We start from the raw sequence: 21,387 nt of genomic DNA, 5'->3' as shown, positions 1-21,387 counted from the left end.
GCAGTTTCTACTTTAGCAAAGCGTACCACTATCCCGGTTGAGGACAGTTGTGCTTTTTCAGATCCAATGGATAAAACATTAGAGGGTTACCTTAAGAAAATGTTTATTCAACAAGGTTTTATTTTACAGCCCCTTGCATGCATTGCGCCTGTCACTGCTGCGGCGGCATTCTGGTTTGAGGCCCTGGAAGAGGCCATCCATACAGCTCTATTGACTGAAATTGTTGACAAGCTTAGAACTCTTAAGCTAGCTAACTCATTTGTTTCTGATGCCATTGTTCATTTGACTAAACTAACGGCTAAGAATTCCGGATTCGCCATCCAGGTGCGTAGGGCGCTATGGCTCAAATCCTGGTCAGCTTATGTGACTTCAAAGTCTAAATTACTCAACATTCCTTTCAAGGGGCAGACCTTATTCGGGCCTGCTTTGAAAGAAATTATTGCTGACATTACTGGAGGTAAGGGTCATACCCTTCCTCAGGACAGGGCCAAATCAAAGGCCAAACAGTCTAATTTTCGTGCCTTTCGAAATTTCAAGGCAGGTGCAGCATCAACTTCCTCTGCTTCAAAACAAGAGGGAACTTTTGCTCAATCCAAGCAGGCCTGGAAACCTAACCAGTCCTGGAACAAGGGCAAGCAGGCCAGAAAGCCTGCTGCTGCCTCTAAGACAGCATGAAGGAGCGGCCCCCTATCCGACAACGGATCTAGTAGGGGGCAGACTCTCTCTCTTCGCCCAGGCGTGGGCAAGAGATGTTCAGGATCCCTGGGCGTTGGAGATCATATCTCAGGGATATCTTCTGGACTTCAAAGCTTCTCCTCCACAAGGGAGATTTCACCTTTCAAGATTATCTGCAAACCAGATAAAGAAAGAGGCATTCCTAAGCTGCGTACAAGATCTCCTTGTAATGGGAGTGATCCATCCAGTTCCGCGGACGGAACAAGGACAGGGGTTTTATTCAAATCTGTTTGTGGTTCCCAAAAAAGAGGGAACCTTCAGACCAATTTTGGATTTAAAGATCCTAAACAAATTCCTCAGAGTTCCGTCATTCTAGATGGAAACTATTCAAACCATTTTACCCATGATCCAAGAGGGTCAGTACATGACCACAGTGGACTTAAAGGATGCCTACCTTCACATTCCGATTCACAAGAATCATCATCAGTTCCTGAGGTTTGCCTTTCTAGACAGGCATTACCAATTTGTAGCTGTTCCATTCGGGTTGGCTACAGCCCCAAGAATTTTTACAAAGGTTCTGGGCTCACTTCTGGCGGTCCTAAGACCGCGAGGCATAGCGGTGGCTCCTTACCTGGACGATATCCTGATACAGGCGTCAAGCTTTCAAATTGCCAAATCTCATACAGAGATAGTTCTGGCATTCCTGAGGTCGCATGGGTGGAAAGTGAACGAAGAAAAGAGTTCTCTATCTCCTCTCACGTGGGTTTCCTTCCTAGGGACTCTAATAGATTCTGTAGAAATTAAAATTTACCTCACTCCATTCCGCGCCCCACGGTGGCTCAGTGCATGGAAGTAATCGGCTTAATGGTAGCGGCGATGGACATAGTGCCATTCGCGCGCCTGAATCTCAGACCGCTGCAATTATGCATGCTCAGTCAGTGGAATGGGGATTACACAGATTTGTCCCCTCTACTAAATCTGGATCAGGAAACCAGAGATTCTCTTCTCTGGTGGTTATCTCGGGCCCATCTGTCCAAGGGTATGACCTTTCGCAGACCAGATTGGACAATTGTAACAACAGATGCCAGCCTTCTAGGTTGGGGTGCAGTCTGGAACTCCCTGAAGGCTCAGGGTTCATGGACTCAGGAGGAGAAACTCCTCCCAATAAATATTCTGGAGTTAAGAGCAATATTCAATGCTCTTCTGGCTTGGCCTCAGCTAGCAACACTGAGGTTCATCAGATTTCAGTCGGACAACATCACGACTGTGGCTTACATCAACCATCAAGGGGGAACCAGGAGTTCCCTAGCGATGTCAGAAGTCTCCAAGATAATTCACTGGGCAGAGACTCACTCTTGCCACCTGTCAGCGATCCATATCCCAGGTGTAGAGAACTGGGAGGCGGATTTTCTAAGTTGTCAGACTTTTCATCCGGGGGAATGGGAACTCCATCCGGAGGTGTTTGCTCAATTGGTTCTCCGTTGGGGCAAACCAGAATTGGATCTCATGGCGTTTCGCCAGAACGCCAAGCTTCCTTGTTACGGATCCAGGTCCAGGGACCCAGAAGCGGCACTGATAGATGCTCTAGCAGCGCCTTGGTTCTTCAACCTGGCTTATGTGTTTCCACAGTTTCCTCTGCTCCCTCGTCTGATTGCCAAAATCAAACAGGAAAGAGCATCGGTGATATTGATAGCGCCTGCGTGGCCACGCAGGACCTGGTATACAGACCTAGTGGACATGTCATCCTTTCCACCATGGACTCTGCCTCTGAGACAAGACCTTCTAATACAAGGTCCTTTCAATCATCCGAATCTACTTTCTCTGAGACTGACTGCATGGAGATTGAACGCTTGATCCTATCAAAGCGTGGCTTCTCCGAGTCAGTAATTGATACCTTAATACAGGCACGAAAGCCTGTCACCAGGAAAATTTACCACAAGATATGGCGTAAATATCTTCATTGGTGTGAATCCAAGAATTACTCATGGAGTAGGGTTAGGATTCCTAGGATATTGTCCTTCCTCCAAGAGGGTTTGGACAAAGGATTATCAGCTAGTTCTTTAAAGGGACAGATTTCTGCTCTGTCCTTTTACACAAGCGTCTGGCAGAAGTTCCAGACGTTCAGGCATTTTGTCAGGCTTTAGTTAGAATTAAGCCTGTGTTTAAACCTGTTGCTCCTCCATGGAGCTTAAACTTGGTTCTTAAAGTTCTTCAAGGGGTTCCGTTTGAACCCCTTCATTCTATTGATATCAAACTTCTTTCATGGAAAGTTCTTTTTCTGATGGCTATTTCCTCGGCTCGAAGAGTCTCTGAGTTATCTGCCTTACATTGTGATTCTCCTTATCTGATCTTTCATTCAGATAAAGTTGTTCTGCGTACAAAACCTGGGTTTTTACCTAAGGTGGTTTCTAACAATAATATCAATCAAGAGATTGTTGTTCCATCATTATGTCCTAATCCTTCTTCAAAGAAGGAACGTCTTTTGCATAATCTAGACGTAGTCCGTGCCTTGAAGTTTTACTTACAGGCTACTAAAGATTTTCGCCAAACATCTAACCTGTTTGTTGTTTACTATGGACAGAGGAGAGGTCAGAAGGCCTCGGCAACCTCTCTTTCTTTTTGGCTTCGGAGTATAATCCGTTTAGCTTATGAGACTGCTGGACAGCAGCCTCCTGAAAGGATTACAGCTCATTCTACTAGAGCTGTGGCTTCCACCTGGGCCTTTAAAAATGAGGCCTCTGTTGAACAGATTTGCAAGGCTGCAACTTGGTCTTCCCTTCATACTTTTTCCAAATTTTACAAATTTGATACTTTTGCTTCTTCGGAGGCTGTTTTTGGGAGACAGGTTCTACAGGCAGTGGTTCCTTCCGTTTAAGTTCCTGCCTTGTCCCTCCCATCATCCGTGTACTTTAGCTTTGGTATTGGTATCCCACAAGTAATGGATGATCCGTGGACTGGATACACTTAACAAGGGAAAACATAATTTATGCTTACCTGATAAATGTATTTCTCTTGTGGTGTATCCAGTCCACGGCCCGCCCTGTCATTTTCAGGCAGGTCTAAATTTTAATTAAACTACAGTCACCACTGCACCCTATGGTTTCTCCTTTCTCGTCTTGTTTCGGTCGAATGACTGGATATGGCAGTGAGGGGAGGAGCTATATAGCAGCTCTGCTGTGGGTGATCCTCTTGCAACTTCCTGTTGGGAAGGAGAATATCCCACAAGTAATGGATGATCCGTGGACTGGATACACCACAAGAGAAATAAATTTATCAGGTAAGCATAAATTATGTTTTTCATATGAGTGGTGGGAGATGGGTGTGTTATATGAGATGGTGTGTATGTTGTATGAAGCAATGTCTGTGTCTTACAACACTTTCAGGTTTGACTACAATCAGACATAAGGTATGCACAAAGTAGTAGAGTTAACCTTGAGAAGTCAATTGGAGGCTTTTAAAGTTCTAAATATTAGAAATTGCTCAATTTTCAGAGCTAAATTACATGAAAGCGGGGCAAAATAAATAATAAATTATATTGCAAAGTAGTTTCATTACACATAACTAAATATTTTATATAAAAATATCAAGGTGTTTACTGTCCCTTTAGAAACTTGTTGATTGTTGTTTCTTACTTTATTTGCTATTGCCAATTAAGAACAAATATAAACAAGCTCCTGTTCATACCATCCAATCACTGTGCAGTATGTTAGTGTCAGGGTTCTGCATTCCACACAAGGCATTCCCTCCTTCCTACACTTAAATTACAGGAAATGCTGACAAAATAATTAAATTGTATTGCAAAGCTATGCTTGATTGAACATTTAATGGTGAACAGAATTTTGAGTTTATTGACCCTTTTAAATTAATCTCTTCCGGCTCAAATAAATAAATCTGTAGTTTTATTATTCTAGTTTATTTATAAAGCACCAACAGATTACGCAGCGCTGTAACATTAAAGAGATACGAAACCCAATTTTTTTTTTATGGACAAAGCCATTTTTCTATTTCTTTCCCTTAAGGACCAGGGCTATTTTTTACATTTCTGCAGTGTTTCTGTTTACCATTAAATGTTTTTATAAAATATGATGAAAACTTGGAGAAAAACACCCACTTTTTCTAACTTTGACCCCCAAAAACACATCTACAACCATCAAAAAACACCCATGCTAAATAGTTTCTAAATTTTGTCCTGAGTTTAGAAATACCCAATGTTTACATGTTGTTTGCTTTTTTAGCAAGTTATAGGGCAATAAATACAAGTAGCACTTTGCTATTTCCAAACCATTTTTTTTCTTCAAAATTAGCTATAGTTACATTGGAACACTGATATCTGTCAGAAATCCCTGAATATATTAGTAGACAACCCAAAGTATTGATCTAGGCCCAGTTTGGTATATTTCATGCCACTATTTCACCACCAAATGCGATCAAATAAAAAAAAAAGAATTGTTCACTTTTTCACAAACCTTTTCAGAAATTTTAGGTTTCTCACTGAAATTATTTACAAACCGCTTGTGCAATTATGGCACACATGGTTGTAAATGCTTCTCTGGGATCCCCTTTGTTCAGAAATAGCAGACATTTATGGCTGTGGCATTACTTTTTGGTAATTAGAAAGCTGCTAAATGCCGCTGCGCACCACACTTGTATTAGACCCAGCAGTAAAGGAGTTAATTTGGTAGCTTGTAGGGTTAATTTTAGCTTTATGGTAGTGTAGTAGATAACCCAAAGTATTGATATAGGCCCATTTTGATATATTTCATGCCACCATTTCACCGCCAAATTCGATCAAATAAAAAAATTGTTCACTTTTTCACAAACTTTAGGTTTCTCACTGAAATTATTTACAAACAGCTTGTGCAATTATAGCACAAATGGTTGTAAATGCTTCTCTTGGATCATCTTTGTTCAAAAATAACAGACATATGTGGCTTTGGCATTGCTTTTTGGTAATTAGAAGGCCGCTAAATGCCGCTGCGCACCACACTTGTATTATGGGGTTAATTAAGTAGCTTGTAGGGATCTTGAAGGGTTAATTTTAGCTTTAGTGTAGACATCAGCCTTCCACCTGACACATCCCACCCCCTGATCCCTCTCAAACAGATCTCATCCCTCCCCCACCCCACAATTGTCCCCCCCATCTTAAGTACTGGCAGAAAGTCTGCCAGTACTAAAATAAAAGGCTTTTTATTAGAAAGTTACTTAAAATTGCATGCTCTATCTAAACCATTAAAGAAAAAAAATTGGGTTTAGTGTCCTTTTAGGTATACAGTTATGGATAAATCATACAAGTAGAAGGCTCTTCCCTTGAGTCACTGTAAGCAGTAAACCATCTTTACATAAGATCAACAGGACAGCTGGACTCGCTATCTTACATTACATTAATATCAGTTGTTTTTGGTACTTACCCAGTGCGAAACATTATCATGAGAAAAGAAAAACAAGTTATAGTTATGATATTTACCTGTCTGTCTATAAGTCTTTATTTTTCTATCTTTCTGTGTCTCAGTATATTACCTTTCTAGTTCTATCATCCCTATGGCACTTTTTGTCTGTAACGCTATTGTTCTTTGGATTTTTCTCACCACTGAACTGCTGGGAATTATATTACACTGCAATTATTGAAACAAATCTAATAAGGACTAGAGACTGTTCTCTAAATCTCACAGGTTATCTGTCTACACAAAAGTTACATCACTATTTTTAATAGAGTTTAGATTTTTCATGCACCTGTCTGAAATGGATATTATAATATTTGACCTCTTTTTTTTTTTTTTTTTTTACTTTGTTTTTTAGATTTTAATTCTATTAAATGTTATGTTTTGTTTATTATTTTTTTGGCATATTTTTGACAAATACCTGACGTTTGTATCCGTTTCTTTCTGCAAGTCCTAAAGCTGTAATTTCTGTCCCCTGCAGGTGGGATGCAGGATTACAATTACATTTGGGGCAACTGCTTTGAAGTGACTTTTGAGCTGACATGCTGCAAGTATCCACCTGCGTCTCAACTTCCTGAAGAGTGGAAAAACAATCGGGAGTCTTTGATAAAGTTCATTGAAATGGTAAGTTATGTTTAATGTAATTATGCTAGTTACATTGCTTATCGTTTACCAGGTTAAAGGGATAGTCTAGTCAAAATTAAACTTTCATGAATCAGAGCATGCAATTTTAAGCAACTTTCTAATTTACGCCTATTATGTTCGTTCTCTTGATATTTTTATTCGAAAAAGCAAGAATGTAAGAATAGGATCCGGCCCATTTTTGGTTCAGCACCAGGGTAGTGGTTTATGATTGGTGTCTAAATGTAGCCACCAATCAGCAAGCGCTACCCAGGTGTTGATCCAAAAATAGGCCAGCTCCTAAGCTTATATTCAAATAAAGATAGCAAGAGAACGAAGAACAATTGATAATAGGAGTAAATTAGAAAGTTGCTTAACGCATTAATGACAGAGGATGTACGCCATACGTCCTCAGAAAAAATACAGTTAATGCCTGAGGACGTATGGCGTACGTCCTCGGTTTGGAAAGCAGCTGGAAGCGATCCTGATCACTTCCAGCAGCTTTCCGGTTATTGCAGGATGCCTCGATATCGAGGCATCCTGCAATAACAATTTGTACCCCTCCGGTGTAGAGAGAGCCACTCTGTGGCCCTCTCTACACCAGACATCGAAGGCCGCATTCGTTGGTGGGTGGGAGCTGCAGTGGGAGGCGGGTGGTTTGCCATCGATGGGTTCTGAGTCTGAAAGGGGGGCTGGATTGGGGGCGGGACAGTCGGGGCGCGCACGGGGTCGGCGGGCGCGTGCACGGGAAGGGAGCGGGTGGGAACCGCTACACTACAGAAAACAAAGTATAAGTGGGAGAAAGTGGTGGGGGGGGAAATGAATGCCCCAAAAAGTAATCTAAGGGATCTGGGAGGGGGTGGTGGTTGGTCTTGGGGGGGGGGGAGGGGAAGCTACACTACAGAAAAAAAATAAAAAAAATAGAGATACTATATATTGTAAACTGGGTACTGGCAGACAGCTGCCAGTACCCAAGATGGCTGCCAAGAAGGTAGAGGGGGAGGTTAGAGAGCTGTTTGGGGGGGGGGGGGGGGGGCAGGTAAGAGATGGTGGGGACAATTGTGGGGGGGGGGGAGGTAAGAGAGCTGTTTGGGAGGGATCGGGGGGGGGGGTGATGTGTCAGATGGGAGGCTGATCTCTACACTAAAGCTAAAATTAACCCTACAAGCTCCCTAATTAATCCCTGTTTGTAAATGATTTCAGTGAGAAACCTAAAATTTGGAAAAATTTAACGTTTTTTTAATTTTATCGCGTTTTGGCGGTGAAATGGTGGTATGAAATATACCAAAATGGGCCTAGATCAATACTTTGGGTTGTCTACTACACTAAAGCTAAAATTACCCCAAAAAGCTCCCTACATGCTCCCTAATTAACCCCTTCACTGCTGGGCATAATACACGTGTGGAGCGCAATGGCATTTAGCGGCCTTCTAATTACTAAAAAGTAACGCCAAAGCCATATATGCCTGCTATTTCTGAACAAAGGGGATCCCAGAGAAAAATGTACAACCATTTATGCCATAATTGCACAAGCTGTTTGTAAATAATTTCAGTGAGAAACCTGATGTTTGTAAAAAGAAAATTGAAAAAGTGAAAGATTTTTTTTATTTGATCGCATTTGGCGGTGAAATGGTGGCATAAAATATTCCAAAATTGGCCTAGATCAATACTTTGGGATGTCTTACATGTCATGGGATATTCAGGGATTCCAGACAGATATCAGTGTTCCAATGTAACTAGCGCTAATTTTAAAAAAAAAGTGGTTTGGAAATAGCAAAGTGCTACTTGTATTTATGGCCCTATAACTTGCAAAAAAAAGCAAAGAACATGTAAACATTGGGTATTTCTAAACTCTGGACAAAATTTAGAAACTATTTAGCATGGGTGTTTTTTGGTGGTTGTAGATTTTGGGGATCAGTTAGAAAAAGTGTGGGGTTTTTTTTCATCATATTTTATAATTTTTTAATAGTAAATTATAAGATATGATAAAAATGTTATGGGGGAACTTCCGGGCGGCGGCCTCGATAGGTCGCAGTTTTGTGTGCTGCTCCAGCCTAGATAGAATTTGCTTGATTAAACACTGGAATAAGTCACCATTTGGCAAGAAGCAATACTTGTTACAGTCAAGCTAATCATCATCTACCTGACTATCTTAAACTTGTTGTAATTGCTGTCAGCACCGGAGCTTATACTGAGGTTGCGGCCTCCAACTAAACCCCCTGGTAGAGATTCCTTAGGGCTCTGCCGTCGCACAACGCTGTGGTTGCGTTGCAAAAACTTAGCATAGAGATCTTCAAGAACTTTATCTAACTAACTAGTCATAACTATCAACATAAATTCCCTTATAAACCTGCAAGCTGATTGCAACTGAGTGTCCCCTAACATGGATGTATCTAGCATGGAGGATGCATATTTTATTGGAGAGTTCAGCAACTTGCTCTCCTACTATCAAGAGGTCTTCTCAAGCGCTCTTAGAAATACACTCCGGTCCCCTCCTGAAACTTTTACTACAAGTATATCACCAACCTCTTCTGCCGGTAAACCTTGTGAGAGCGATGAAGCTACAGAGCCGGATGGCCATCTAGCACCCTTCCAGGCGACCACACACAGGAGACCCACATCTTTGCTCGTTACGGAAGGAAAATTGTATGGTGTTGCAGAGAACAAAGGACCCCATGCAGTGCTTACCTCCTGCTATACCGATGATCCCGAGCGCTTGAGCGGATACTCAGCAGCCTCTGTGCCATTCCACAATGGTGTGGCGATCCAGGAGTGCCTTGCCCCGCTCCGGAAATTTGCCATGAGGGAGCCGGGTCTGTTGCTGTACGATCAGATCGCCGCAGCTGAGTCTAAAAGAAGTGATTCTGCAGTGTACATATGGCCCTGTCAAGCCACGAGGGGTCACCAACTACTCATAACTCGGCCTCTTGCCGGCGATCAGGCTAATCCGCTGACTTTGAAGGTGTGCAGTTGGAACATACAGTGGTTGCGCTGGGCCAGCTTCGATTTCCTCTTTAGGAACAAAGAACGCCTCAGGAATGATCACCTCTGTAGGTACAAGGGGACCTGTGGGATAATTCACTTCAAGGCAGGTGGTGTAGCCCTACGCTCCGGAATAGGCTGACAGTCTTGCAATATGATAGCTAGGGGCCCAACGACTACGTGCCTTGCAATCTGCATAAGCAGTTTTTCATTAACTGGTCTATGAACTGTTTTCAAGTTTACTGTCAACCTTCTTTATGAGGACTTCCTATGAAGGCTTTTACTGCCTGAACAACCATGTCCCCCATTGTGAGGTTTGCCCAATATTAGAATTTTCAATATGGTCAGTGACTCTGAATAAGAATGTTTTACTTATTAGACAACTGCTAGTCTTAGTCAGTGTTGTGGACTATGGAGATAACTCAGATAATTTAGTTTTGAGCTCACCCTCTGTTAGTATGTAACTATTAGGGGATTTCATCCATATGTTTAGATATTACTGCCTGTGTATATTAATATGTGAGGTTCATTATTGCGCCAACTGTAAATTAATAAGTCCCCTTCCTACCACTGGCGTTTTTAATATTGTCTTTCCACACTGCCCTCTATTATTCTTATAATTGTATGGTTGATTCTAGCTCAATACCATAACAATGTAAGTAAATACACCGTTACTATTCATTTAGTTTTTACCTAACGTGCATTAGTGCCATACTGTATTTTTGCAACTCTAAAGGATTACTTAATATCATAGGTATTTGGTTTTAACTCTTTAAGTCCCCCCATGTAGTCCCTCTATACAACTTTAGCCCCTTTGAAGGGACTATGCCTCCCTGTTGGAAGCATCTCCTGTGCTATTCTTGATGTATATGTAATGGGAGATCCTTGGTTGCATTCCTTTTGATTTCAGTTAAGTATAAAATGTAGGTTTGTCTAGTTTGAGGCCCAAAAGTGGTCCCCTGAGCACCCTTGAAGATCGCCAATATTATAATCCCTCCTATGAGTCAGTTAAGTCTTTATGGGCCCATGAGTGGCCCTTTGAAGCTATGGAGGCACATACCGTATTCCCTAAAAATAATTAAAAATGAGGTTCCATTCATATTGTACATTTACGCTAAAGTACTACTCTGATTTTCAGATGCTTTACAATTTTGCTTGTTTTCCTTTAGTATACTACATAAGCTTGTACCAACAAAACTATTGATGTACTCAATGTATATGATAATGACAAATTGTGTAATGTTGATTTTTCTTTTCTCTGGAATAACCTTAATAAAAAGATTTAAAATAAAAAAATATATAATGATATCTTTAGAAAGTCCATTTAATGGCGAGAAAAACAGTATATAATATGTGTGGGTACAGTAAATGAGTAAGAGGGAAATTACAGCTAAACACAAACACCGCAAAAATGTAAAAATAGCCTTGGTCCCAAACGGACAGAAAATGGAAAAGTGCTGTGGTCATTAAGGGGTTAAAATTGCATGCTCTATCTGAATCATGAAAGTTTAATTTTGACCAGACTGTTCCTTTAATATTGTCTACTGTTTTGGTTTTGCTTTCATTAATCTTTTTGTAAAGAAGTGCTCACAAAATATTGGCCCTATTGAAATTGCAACTAAACATTGGTACCTGGCACCCATTAAATGTAAGGCCACCCAGTGAGCAAAAGAGAGATCTTGCCTCTTTCTTGTTTGCTGCTTAATTTATGCCACAAATGTGTAGCTTCCAAAATTCCCATCTGCAATCGCCACTTGCAAAGTTTCATTGCAGGGCAAAATTTAACGTTGCACAATAGGATACTCTTTTGCACTTAAGAGAGAGCAGTTTTAAGAGACTTTTCAATTTATTTCTATTTTCAAATTGCTCAGTCGTTTTATATTTACATTGTCTGAAGCACCAGCTACTAATGAGCATGTGCATTCAGATTTGATCCGAAAGGGGGAAGTATGCGCTATACGCCTCTTTTCGGAGCTGGATTGATTCAAGTGCAATATCACCATATTAAGCGTGCAAATCCAGATCTTAACGTAGTGATCTTGCACAAGAATCAATCTGGCTCCGAAAAGAGCTGAATAGCACATACTTCCGCATTCGGATCCTAACGAAGGATCCAAATGCACATGTCTACAGTGTATATGTATACGAGTCTGTGATTGGCTGATCACTATCAAATGATACATGGGGCCAGCAAATTTTAAGTAAATTTTGAAATTTGTCAAAATCTAGTGTTCATTTAAAATTTAGACTAAGTGCTATTTCATTGTCTTTTGATTATGCAATTATTTTGTATTTAAAGGTCCGTTTAAACATTTACCGTAAACATTTTATGAGGAATTAATTTTAGAATTTGCTGTCCCTTTTTAGTATTGAGTTACAAAAAACCTTCATATGGAATAAATGTTTTAAGATCAATTAAAAGTGACACTTTATAATTGATTGCAAACTACTTTTAAACCCTGGTGAGTATTTTTATCCTTTGTCCCGTAAAGGGACAGTATACACCAATTTTTATATAACTGCATGTAGTAGACACTACTATAAATAATAATATGCATAGATACTGATCTAAAAATCCAGTATAAAACAGTTTAAAAACGTACTTAGAAGCTCCCAGTTTAGCACTGTTAAAAAGATTAGATGGAACACCCACTGAAAGTGGGAAATATTCAGACACTCCCCCTTCCCCCTACCTCTGCATATGAAAATACTCTTTACACAAACAGGGGCAAGCTGGAGTAAGTATACATCCGTATTCTCCTAAAACTTTGGGGCTTGGTTAGGAGTCTGAAAATCAGTGCAATGTTATTTAACCCCTTAATGACCGAGGACGTGCAGGGTACGTCCTCTAAAAAAAGGCAGTTAACGCCTGAGAACGTACCCTGCACGTCCTCAGTCTGGAAAGCAGCTGGAAGCGATCCTGCTCGCTTCCAGCTGCTTTCCGGTTATTGCAGTGATGCCTCGACATCGAGGCATCCTGCAATAACACTTTCTGGCCATCCGATGCAGAGAGAGCCACTCTGTGGCCCTCTCTGCACCGGACATCGATGGCCGGTATCGTTGGTGGGTGGGAGCCGACTTGGGAGGCGGGTGGGCGGCCATCGGTGTGATCTGGAAGGTGGAGGGGGGCGGGATCGGGGGCGGAGCCTTCGGGGGGCGCGCACGGGCGCGCGCGCGTGCACGGTGGGTGGCGGGCGGGTGGGCGCGTGCACGGGGCGGGAGCGGGTGGGAACCGCTACACTACAGAAAAAAAGTAAAGGGTATTAAAAAATTAAATAAACATTTAAAAAAAAAGCATTTAAGCGATCTGGAAGGGGTGGGGGGTTGGTATTGTGGGGGGGGGGGGAAGCTACACTACAGAAAAAGGAAAATTTTTTAATAAAAACACATATTTTCACTAAAATGGGTACTGGCAGACAGCTGCCAGTACCCAAGATGGCGCACATTAAGTCAGAGGGGGAGGGTTAGAGAGCTGTTGGGTGGGGGATCAGTGAGGTTGGGGGCTAAGGGGGATCCTACACAGAAGCATATGTAAATATGCTAAAACAAAATGCACAAAAATGCACAAATTTTCCTTTTATTTTAGTACTGGCAGAGTTTCTGCCAGTACTTAAGATGGCGGGGACATTTGTGGGGTAGGGGAGGGAAGAGAGATGTTTGGGAGGGATCAGGGGGTCTGATGTTTCAGGTGGGAGGCTGATCTCTACACTAAAGCTAAAATTAACCCTGCAAGCTCCCTACAAGCTACCTAATTAACCCCTTCACTGCTAGCCATAATACACGTGTGATGCGCAGCGCCATTTAGCAGCATTCTAATTACCAAAAAGCAACGCCAAAGTCATATATGTCTGCTATTTCTGAACAAAGGGGATCCCAGAGAAGCATTTACAACCATTTGTGCCATAATTGCACAAGCTGTTTGTAAATGATTTCAGTGACAAACCTAAAATTGTGAAAAATGTAATGTTTTTTTTAATTTGATCGCATTTGGCGGTGAAATGGTGGCATGAAATATACCAAAATGGGCCTAGATCAATACTTGGGGTTGTCTACTACACTACACTAAAGCTAAAAATACCCCAAAAAGCTCCTTACATGCTCCCTAATTAACCCCTTCACTGCTGGGCATAATACACGTGTGGTGCGCAGTGGCATTTAGCGGCCTTCTAATTACCAAAAAGCAATGCCAAAGCCATATATGTCTGCTATTTCTGAACAAAGGGGATCCCAGAGAAGAATTTACAACCATTTATGCCATAATTGCACAAGCAGTTTGTAAATAATTTCAGTGAGAAACTGAAAGTTTGTGAAAAAATTTGTGAAAAAGTGAACAATTTTTTGTGTTTGATCGCATTTGGCGGTGAAATGGTGGCATGAAATATACCAAAATGGGCCTAGATCAATACTTTGGGATGTCTTCTAAAAAAAATATATATATATGTCAATGGATATTCAGGGATTCCTGAAAGATATCAGTGTCCCAATGTAACTAGCGCTAATTTTGAAAAAAATATGTTTTGAAAATAGCAAAGTGCTACTTGTATTTATGGCCCTATAAGTTACAAAAAAAGCAAAGAAGATGTAAACATTGGGTATTTCTAAACTCAGGACAAAATTTAGAAACTATTTAGCATGGGTGTTTTTTGGTGGTTGTAGATATGTAACAGATTTTGGGGTTCAAAGTTAGAAAAAGTGTGTTTTTTTCCATTTTTCCTCATATTTTATAATTTTTTTTATAGTAAATGATAAGATATGATGAAAATAATGGTATTTTTAGAAAGTCCATTTAATGGCGAGAAAAACGGTATATAATATGTGTGGGTACAGTAAATGAGTAAGAGGAAAATTTCAGCTAAACACAAACACTGCAGAAATGTAAAAATAGCCTTGGTCCCAAACGGACAGAAAATGGAAAAGTGCTCTGGTCACTAAGGGGTTAAAAATTATTTTTTTTTTAGGTTTGTCCCCTGCTATAAGCAGCCTATTTGTAGCTGATTTAGGAAATTTGTAAAAGTTTGAAAAATACATAGATAAAAGTTACAGAATTGTTTTTTAAGCCTATTTTGGAATAGTGGAACAAGCATAATTTTTACACAAAAGCAAGAGGTTTTTAACCCCTAGACACTGTTAGGGCATTTTATGTTCTAAAAGTGTTGGGCTTTAATGACATTAGGACAGCATGGAAAGTTCAAACTCTTGCAGCGTCCTGCTCCCCTCCTTATAAAAACTCTGATGGATCTGACTGGGGGACAGGCCTAGCAATGCAGGCAGTCCTCCAGGAGCCAATCAGTGTAGTTTGGAGTCACGTGATCACAGCGACGTTCATGTAACATTCTGCATGGATGATTAACTTTCTTATGGCTGTTCTGCATAAGTTATCTTCTCGAATTACATTTTTTTGTTGTGTTCAGGTCCACATAGGAGCAAAAGGATTCGTAAGAGATGGTGTTACGCTGAAAGGAATTGAGAATGCCATGATTTCCGTGGAAGGAATTGATCACAACATCACAACTGGCAAAGTTGGAAACTTCCAAAGATTGTTAGCTCCTGGAAAGTATAACATCACTGCTTCAGCAACTGGGTAAGTATTGGCAAAATCTGTTTCTTGTTGGTTTTTGTTTGTCATTGTTTTTGTAGTGGTTAATGTTTGAAGACTTTTGTTAAAGGGATACTAAACCCAAATTTGTTCTTTCATGATTCGGATAGAGCATGCAGTTTTAAGAAACTTTCTAATTTACTCCTATTATCAATTTTCTTCATTCTCTTGCTATCTTTTTATTTGAAAAGCAGGAATGTAAAGCTTAGGGGCCGGACCATTTTTGGTTCAGAACCTGGGTTAAGTTTGCTTATTGGTGGCTAAATGTAGCCACCAATAAGCAAATGTTATCCAGGGTGCTGACCCTAAAATAGTCCGGCTCTTAATGTGAAGGTAAACTTTGATGAATAAAAGCCTGTTTTTTTCAAAAATACTATTAAAAACACGGACACTTCCATTCATCAAAGTTTAGAAAGCAGCCGTTTTGATTAAAAACTTACCTTTGTTTTTTTCACAGCCAGAGCAGCTTCCCCCACCCGGAGATGCTCTCTTCACATGTCATCAATGACTAATCCATCTTCCTCCAATCACGGCATGGGAGTAAATTAGAAAGTTGCTTAAAACTTGCATACTCTATCTATCTGAATCATGAAAAAAAAATTGGGTTTAGTATCCCTTTAAAGATGTTATTTTAAGATGTTTTTAAAGGGACATAAGTGCAATAAGGAAATACGTTAATGTATAAGAAAATGTTATTGCATTGTTTCTTGCATATCACCATTTGTGTAAGTAAACATTAGAACAGCATGCACTGCTAGGAGCTAGCTAAATGCATTTGGTGTGTGAGCGACAATGTGTCTAGCCACCAATCACCAGCTAGTTTCTAGGAAATTTGATAGCAAAAGTACTTTGAAAATTATTTTGAAACTGCATGCCCTATATCCGATTAGTACAATCTTCACTCCTGTCCGTCCGACTTTACATCCCTGTATTTAACATTGCACACTGCAGCTAGTGTGCAATGCCGCCCCCTGCTCATGGGTAGTCAATCGCGCAAGCTTGGGCTGTCAATCTCCCAGGTTAGAAAATTACAGAGGGATTGAGATACGCCACATAACAGGTGGCTAAGTGGGTTTAGTACCAGCGTTCTGATGACAGCTGCTTTTTAACTTTTAGCTGCAAGTTCGCTCATGTGGGCCTGCAGCCGGATCGTTTGATAAATCTGGCCCTAAGCATGTTCCCACATGATGTTTTTATTTATTTATTTTAACTTCTCTTTGTTGAAATATTGTTTTTTTTATTCTTTAAAGAATTTACATTTACACTCGGTAAACAGTGCATAAGTATCAGCTTATCAAAGTCGAACAAACAAGAAAGTAAAAAACATCATATAACATTGTAACAGGTTCTTATTTAATAATCCAGTATCTATACCCTGAAGAAAAAAAGAAAAAGAAAGAGGGAGGCTTAAGGGATAATTAAGAAGCATATAAAAAAAAAATAGTTTCTTTCATGTAATTAGCAAGAGTCCATGAGCTAGTGACGTATGGGATATACATTCCTACCAGGAGGGGCAAAGTTTCCCAAACCTTAAAATGCCTATAAATACACCCCTCACCACACCCACAATTCAGTTTTACAAACTTTGCCTCCTATGGAGGTGGTGAAGTAAGTTTGTGCTAGATTCTACGTTGATATGCGCTCCGCAGCAGGTTGGAGCCCGGTTTTCCTCTCAGCGTGCAGTGAATGTCAGAGGGATGTGAGGAGAGTATTGCCTATTTTGAATGCAGTGATCTCCTTCTACGGGGTCTATTTCATAGGTTCTCTGTTATCGGTCGTAGAGATTCATCTCTTACCTCCCTTTTCAGATCGACGATATACTCTTATATATATACCATTACCTCTGCTGATTTTCGTTTCAGTACTGGTTTGGCTTTCTACAAACATGTAGATGAGTGTCCTGGGGTAAGTAAGTCTTATTTTCTGTGACACTCTAAGCTATGGTTGGGCACTTTGTTTATAAAGTTCTAAATATATGTATTCAAACATTTATTTGCCTTGACTCAGGATGTTCAACATTCCTTATTTTCAGACAGTCAGTTTCATATTTGGGATAATGCACTTGAATCAATTATTTTTCTTACCTTAAAAATTTGAATTTTTTTTCCCTGTGGGCTGTTAGGCTCGCGGGAGCTGAAAATGCTTCATTTTATTGCGTCATTTTTGGCGCAGACTTTTTTGGCGCAAAAAATCTTTTCTGTTTCCGGCGTCATACGTGTCGCCGGAAGTTGCATCATTTTTGACGTTCTTTTGCGCCAAAGATGTCGGCGTTCCGGACGTGGCGTCATTTTTGGCGCCAAAAAGCATTTAGGTGCCAAATAATGTGGGCGTCTTATTTGGCGCTAAAAAATATGGGCGTCGCTTTTGTCTCCACATTATTTAAGTCTCATTTTTTCTTTGCTTCTGGTTGCTAGAAGCTTGTTCATTGGCATTTTTTCCCATTCCTGAAACTGTCATTTAAGGAATTTGATCAATTTTGCTTTATATGTTGTTTTTTCTCTTACATATTGCAAGATGTCTCACGTTGCATCTGAGTCAGAAGATACTTCAGGAAAATCGCTGTCTGGTGCTGGAACTACCAAAGCTAAGTGTATCTGCTGTAAACTTTTGGTAGCTATTCCTCCAGCTGTTGTTTGTATTAATTGTCATGACAAACTTGTTAATGCAGATAATATTTCCTTTAGTAATGTACCATTACCTGTTGCAGTTCCATCAACATCTAATGTTCAGAATGTTCCTGATAACATAAGAGATTTTGTTTCTGAATCCATCAAGAAGGCTATGTCTGTTATTCCTCCTTCTAGTAAACATAAAAAATCTTTTACAACTTCTCTTTATACAGATGAATTTTTAAATGAACATCATCATTCTGATTCTGATGACTCTTCTGGTTCAGAGGATTCTGTCTCAGAGATTGATGCTGATAAATCTTCATATTTATTTAAAATGGAATTTATTCGTTCTTTACTTAAAGAAGTTCTAATTGCTTTAGAAATTGAGGATTCTGGTCCTCTTGATACTAATTCTAAACGTTTAGATAAGGTATTTAAATCTCCTGTGGTTATTCCAGAAGTTTTTCCTGTTCCTAATGCTATTTCTGAAGTAATTTCCAGAGAATGGGATAAATTGGGTAATTCATTTACTCCTTCTAAACGTTTTAAGCAATTATATCCTGTGCCGTCTGACAGATTAGAATTTTGGGACAAAATCCCTAAGGTTGATGGGGCTATTTCTACCCTTGCTAAACGTACTACTATTCCTACGTCAGATGGTACTTCCTTTAAGGATCCTTTAGATAGGAAAATTGAATCCTTTCTAAGAAAAGCTTATCTGTGTTCAGGTAATCTTCTTAGACCTGCTATATCATTGGCTGATGTTGCTGCAGCTTCAACTTTTTGGTTGGAAACTTTAGCGCAACAAGTAACAGATCATGATTCTCATAATATTATTATTCTTCTTCAACATGCTAATAATTTTATCTGTGATGCCATTTTTGATATTATCAGAGTTGATATCAGGTTTATGTCTCTAGCTATTTTAGCTAGAAGAGCTTTATGGCTTAAAACTTGGAATGCTGATATGTCTTCTAAATCGACTCTACTTTCCATTTCTTTCCAGGGTAACAAATTATTTGGTTCTCAGTTGGATTCTATTATCTCAACTGTTACTGGTGGGAAAGGAACTTTTTTACCATAGGATAAAAAATCTAAGGGTAAAAACAGGGCTAATAATCGTTTTCGTTACTTTCGTTTCAACAAGAAACAAAAGCCTGATCCTTCATCCTCAGGAGCAGTTTCAGTTTGGAAACCATCTCCAGTCTGGAATAAATCCAAGCCTTCTAGAAAAGCAAAGCCAGCTTCTAAGTCCACATGAAGGTTTGGCCCTCATTCCAGCTCAGCTGGTAGGGGGCAGGTTACGTTTTTTCAAAAACATTTGGATCAAATCTGTTCACAATCTTTGGATTCAGAACATTGTTTCAGAAGGATACAGAATTGGTTTCAAGATAAGACCTCCTGTAAAGAGATTTTTTCTTTCCCGTGTCCCAGTAAATCCAGTGAAAGCTCAAGCATTTCTGAAATGTGTTTCAGATCTAGAGTTGGCTGGAGTAATTATGCCAGTTCCAGTTCTGGAACAGGGACTGGGGTTTTATTTGAATCTCTTCATTGTACCAAAGAAGGAGAATTCCTTCAGACCTGTTCTAGATCTAAAAATATTGAATCGTTATGTAAGGATACCAACGTTCAAAATGGTAACTGTAAGGACTATCTTGCCTTTTGTTCAACAAGGGCATTATATGTCCACAATAGATTTACAGGATGCATATCTGCATATTCCGATTCATCCAGATCATTATCAGTTCCTGAGATTCTCTTTTCTGGACAAGCATTACCAGTTTGTGGCTCTACCGTTTGGCCTAGCTACAGCTCCAAGAATTTTTACAAAGGTTCTCGGTGCCCTTCTGTCTTTAATCAGAGAACAGGGTATTGTGGTATTTCCTTATTTGGATGATATCTTGGTACTTGCTCAGTCTTTACATTTAGCAGAATCTCATACGAATCGACTTGTGTTGTTTCTTCAAGATCATGGTTGGAGGATCAATTCACTAAAAAGTTCATTGACTCCTCAGACAAGGGTAACCTTTCTGGGTTTACAGATAGATTCAGTGTCCATGACTCTGTCTTTGACAGACAAGAGACGTCTAAAATTGATTTCAGCTTGTCGAAACCTTCAGTCACAATCATTCCCTTCGGTAGCCTTATGCATGGAAATTCTAGGTCTTATGACTGCTGCATCGGACGCGATCCCCTTTGCTCGTTTTCACATGCGACCTCTTCAGCTCTGTATGCTGAATCAATGGTGCAGGGATTACACAAAGATATCTCAATTAATATCTTTAAAACCGATTGTACGACATTCTCTAACGTGGTGGACAGATCACCATCGTTTAATTCAGGGGGCTTCTTTTGTTCTTCCGACCTGGACTGTAATTTCAACAGATGCAAGTCTTACAGGTTGGGGAGCTGTGTGGGGATCTCTGACATCACAAGGAGTTTGGGAATCTCAGGAGGTGAGATTACCGATCAATATTTTGGAACTCCGTGCAATTTTCAGAGCTCTTCAGTCTTGGCCTCTTCTGAAGAGAGAATCGTTCATTTGTTTTCAGACAGACAATGTCACAACTGTGGCATACATCAATCATCAAGGAGGGACTCACAGTCCTCTGGCTATGAAATAAGTATCTCGAATTTTGGTTTGGGCGGAATCAAGCTCCTGTCTAATCTCTGCGGTTCATATCCCAGGTATAGACAATTGGGAAGCGGATTATCTCAGTTGCCAAACGTTGCATCCGGGCGAATGGTCTCTTCACCCAGAGGTATTTCTTCAGATTGTTCAAATGTGGGGGCTTCCAGAAATAGATCTGATGGCGTCTCATCTAAACAAGAAACTTCCCAGGTATCTGTCCAGATCCCGGGATCCTCAGGCGGAAGCAGTGGATGCATTATCACTTCCTTGGAAGTATCATCCTGCCTATATCTTTCCGCCTCTAGTTCTTCTTCCAAGAGTAATCTCCAAGATTCTGAAGGAATGCTCGTTTGTTCTGCTGGTAGCTCCGGCATGGCCTCACAGGTTTTGGTATGCGGATCTTGTCCGGATGGCCTCTTGCCATCCATGGACTCATCCGCTAAGACCAGACCTTCTGTCGCAAGGTCCTTTTTTCCATCAGGATCTCAAATCCTTAAATTTAAAGGTATGGAGATTGAACGCTTGATTCTTGGTCAAAGAGGTTTCTCTTACTCTGTGATTAATACTATATTACAGGCTCGTAAATCTGTATCTAGAGAGATATATTATAGAGTCTGGAAGACTTATATTTCTTGGTGTCTTTCTCATCATTTTTCTTGGCATTCTTTTAGAATTCCGAGAATTTTACAGTTTCTTCAGGATGGTTTAGATAAAGGTTTATCCGCAAGTTCTTTGAAAGGACAAATCTCTGCTCTTTCTGTTCTTTTTCACAGAAAGATTGCTAATCTTCCTGATATTCATTGTTTTGTACAAGCTTTGGTTCGTATAAAGC

At 40.2% G+C, this 21,387-nt stretch overlaps 1 protein-coding gene across 1 annotated transcript in view; it reads left to right on the top strand.

The window, feature by feature from the left end:
- Positions 1-21,387, top strand: part of CPD (carboxypeptidase D) — a 266,314-nt gene that overhangs the window by 111,195 nt on the left and 133,732 nt on the right. The window contains exons 3-4 of the mRNA XM_053706136.1: positions 6,595-6,737; positions 15,127-15,296. Of these exons, the coding sequence (XP_053562111.1) occupies positions 6,595-6,737; positions 15,127-15,296 (313 nt within the window). The remainder of the gene's footprint in view (positions 1-6,594; positions 6,738-15,126; positions 15,297-21,387) is intronic.

The sequence above is a fragment of the Bombina bombina genome, chromosome 3 (assembly GCF_027579735.1).
Source record: "Bombina bombina isolate aBomBom1 chromosome 3, aBomBom1.pri, whole genome shotgun sequence".
NCBI classification, from domain to species: domain Eukaryota; kingdom Metazoa; phylum Chordata; class Amphibia; order Anura; family Bombinatoridae; genus Bombina; species Bombina bombina.
Note: the sequence above shows the minus strand (reverse complement) of the source record. Positions and strands in the feature narration are given on the sequence as shown.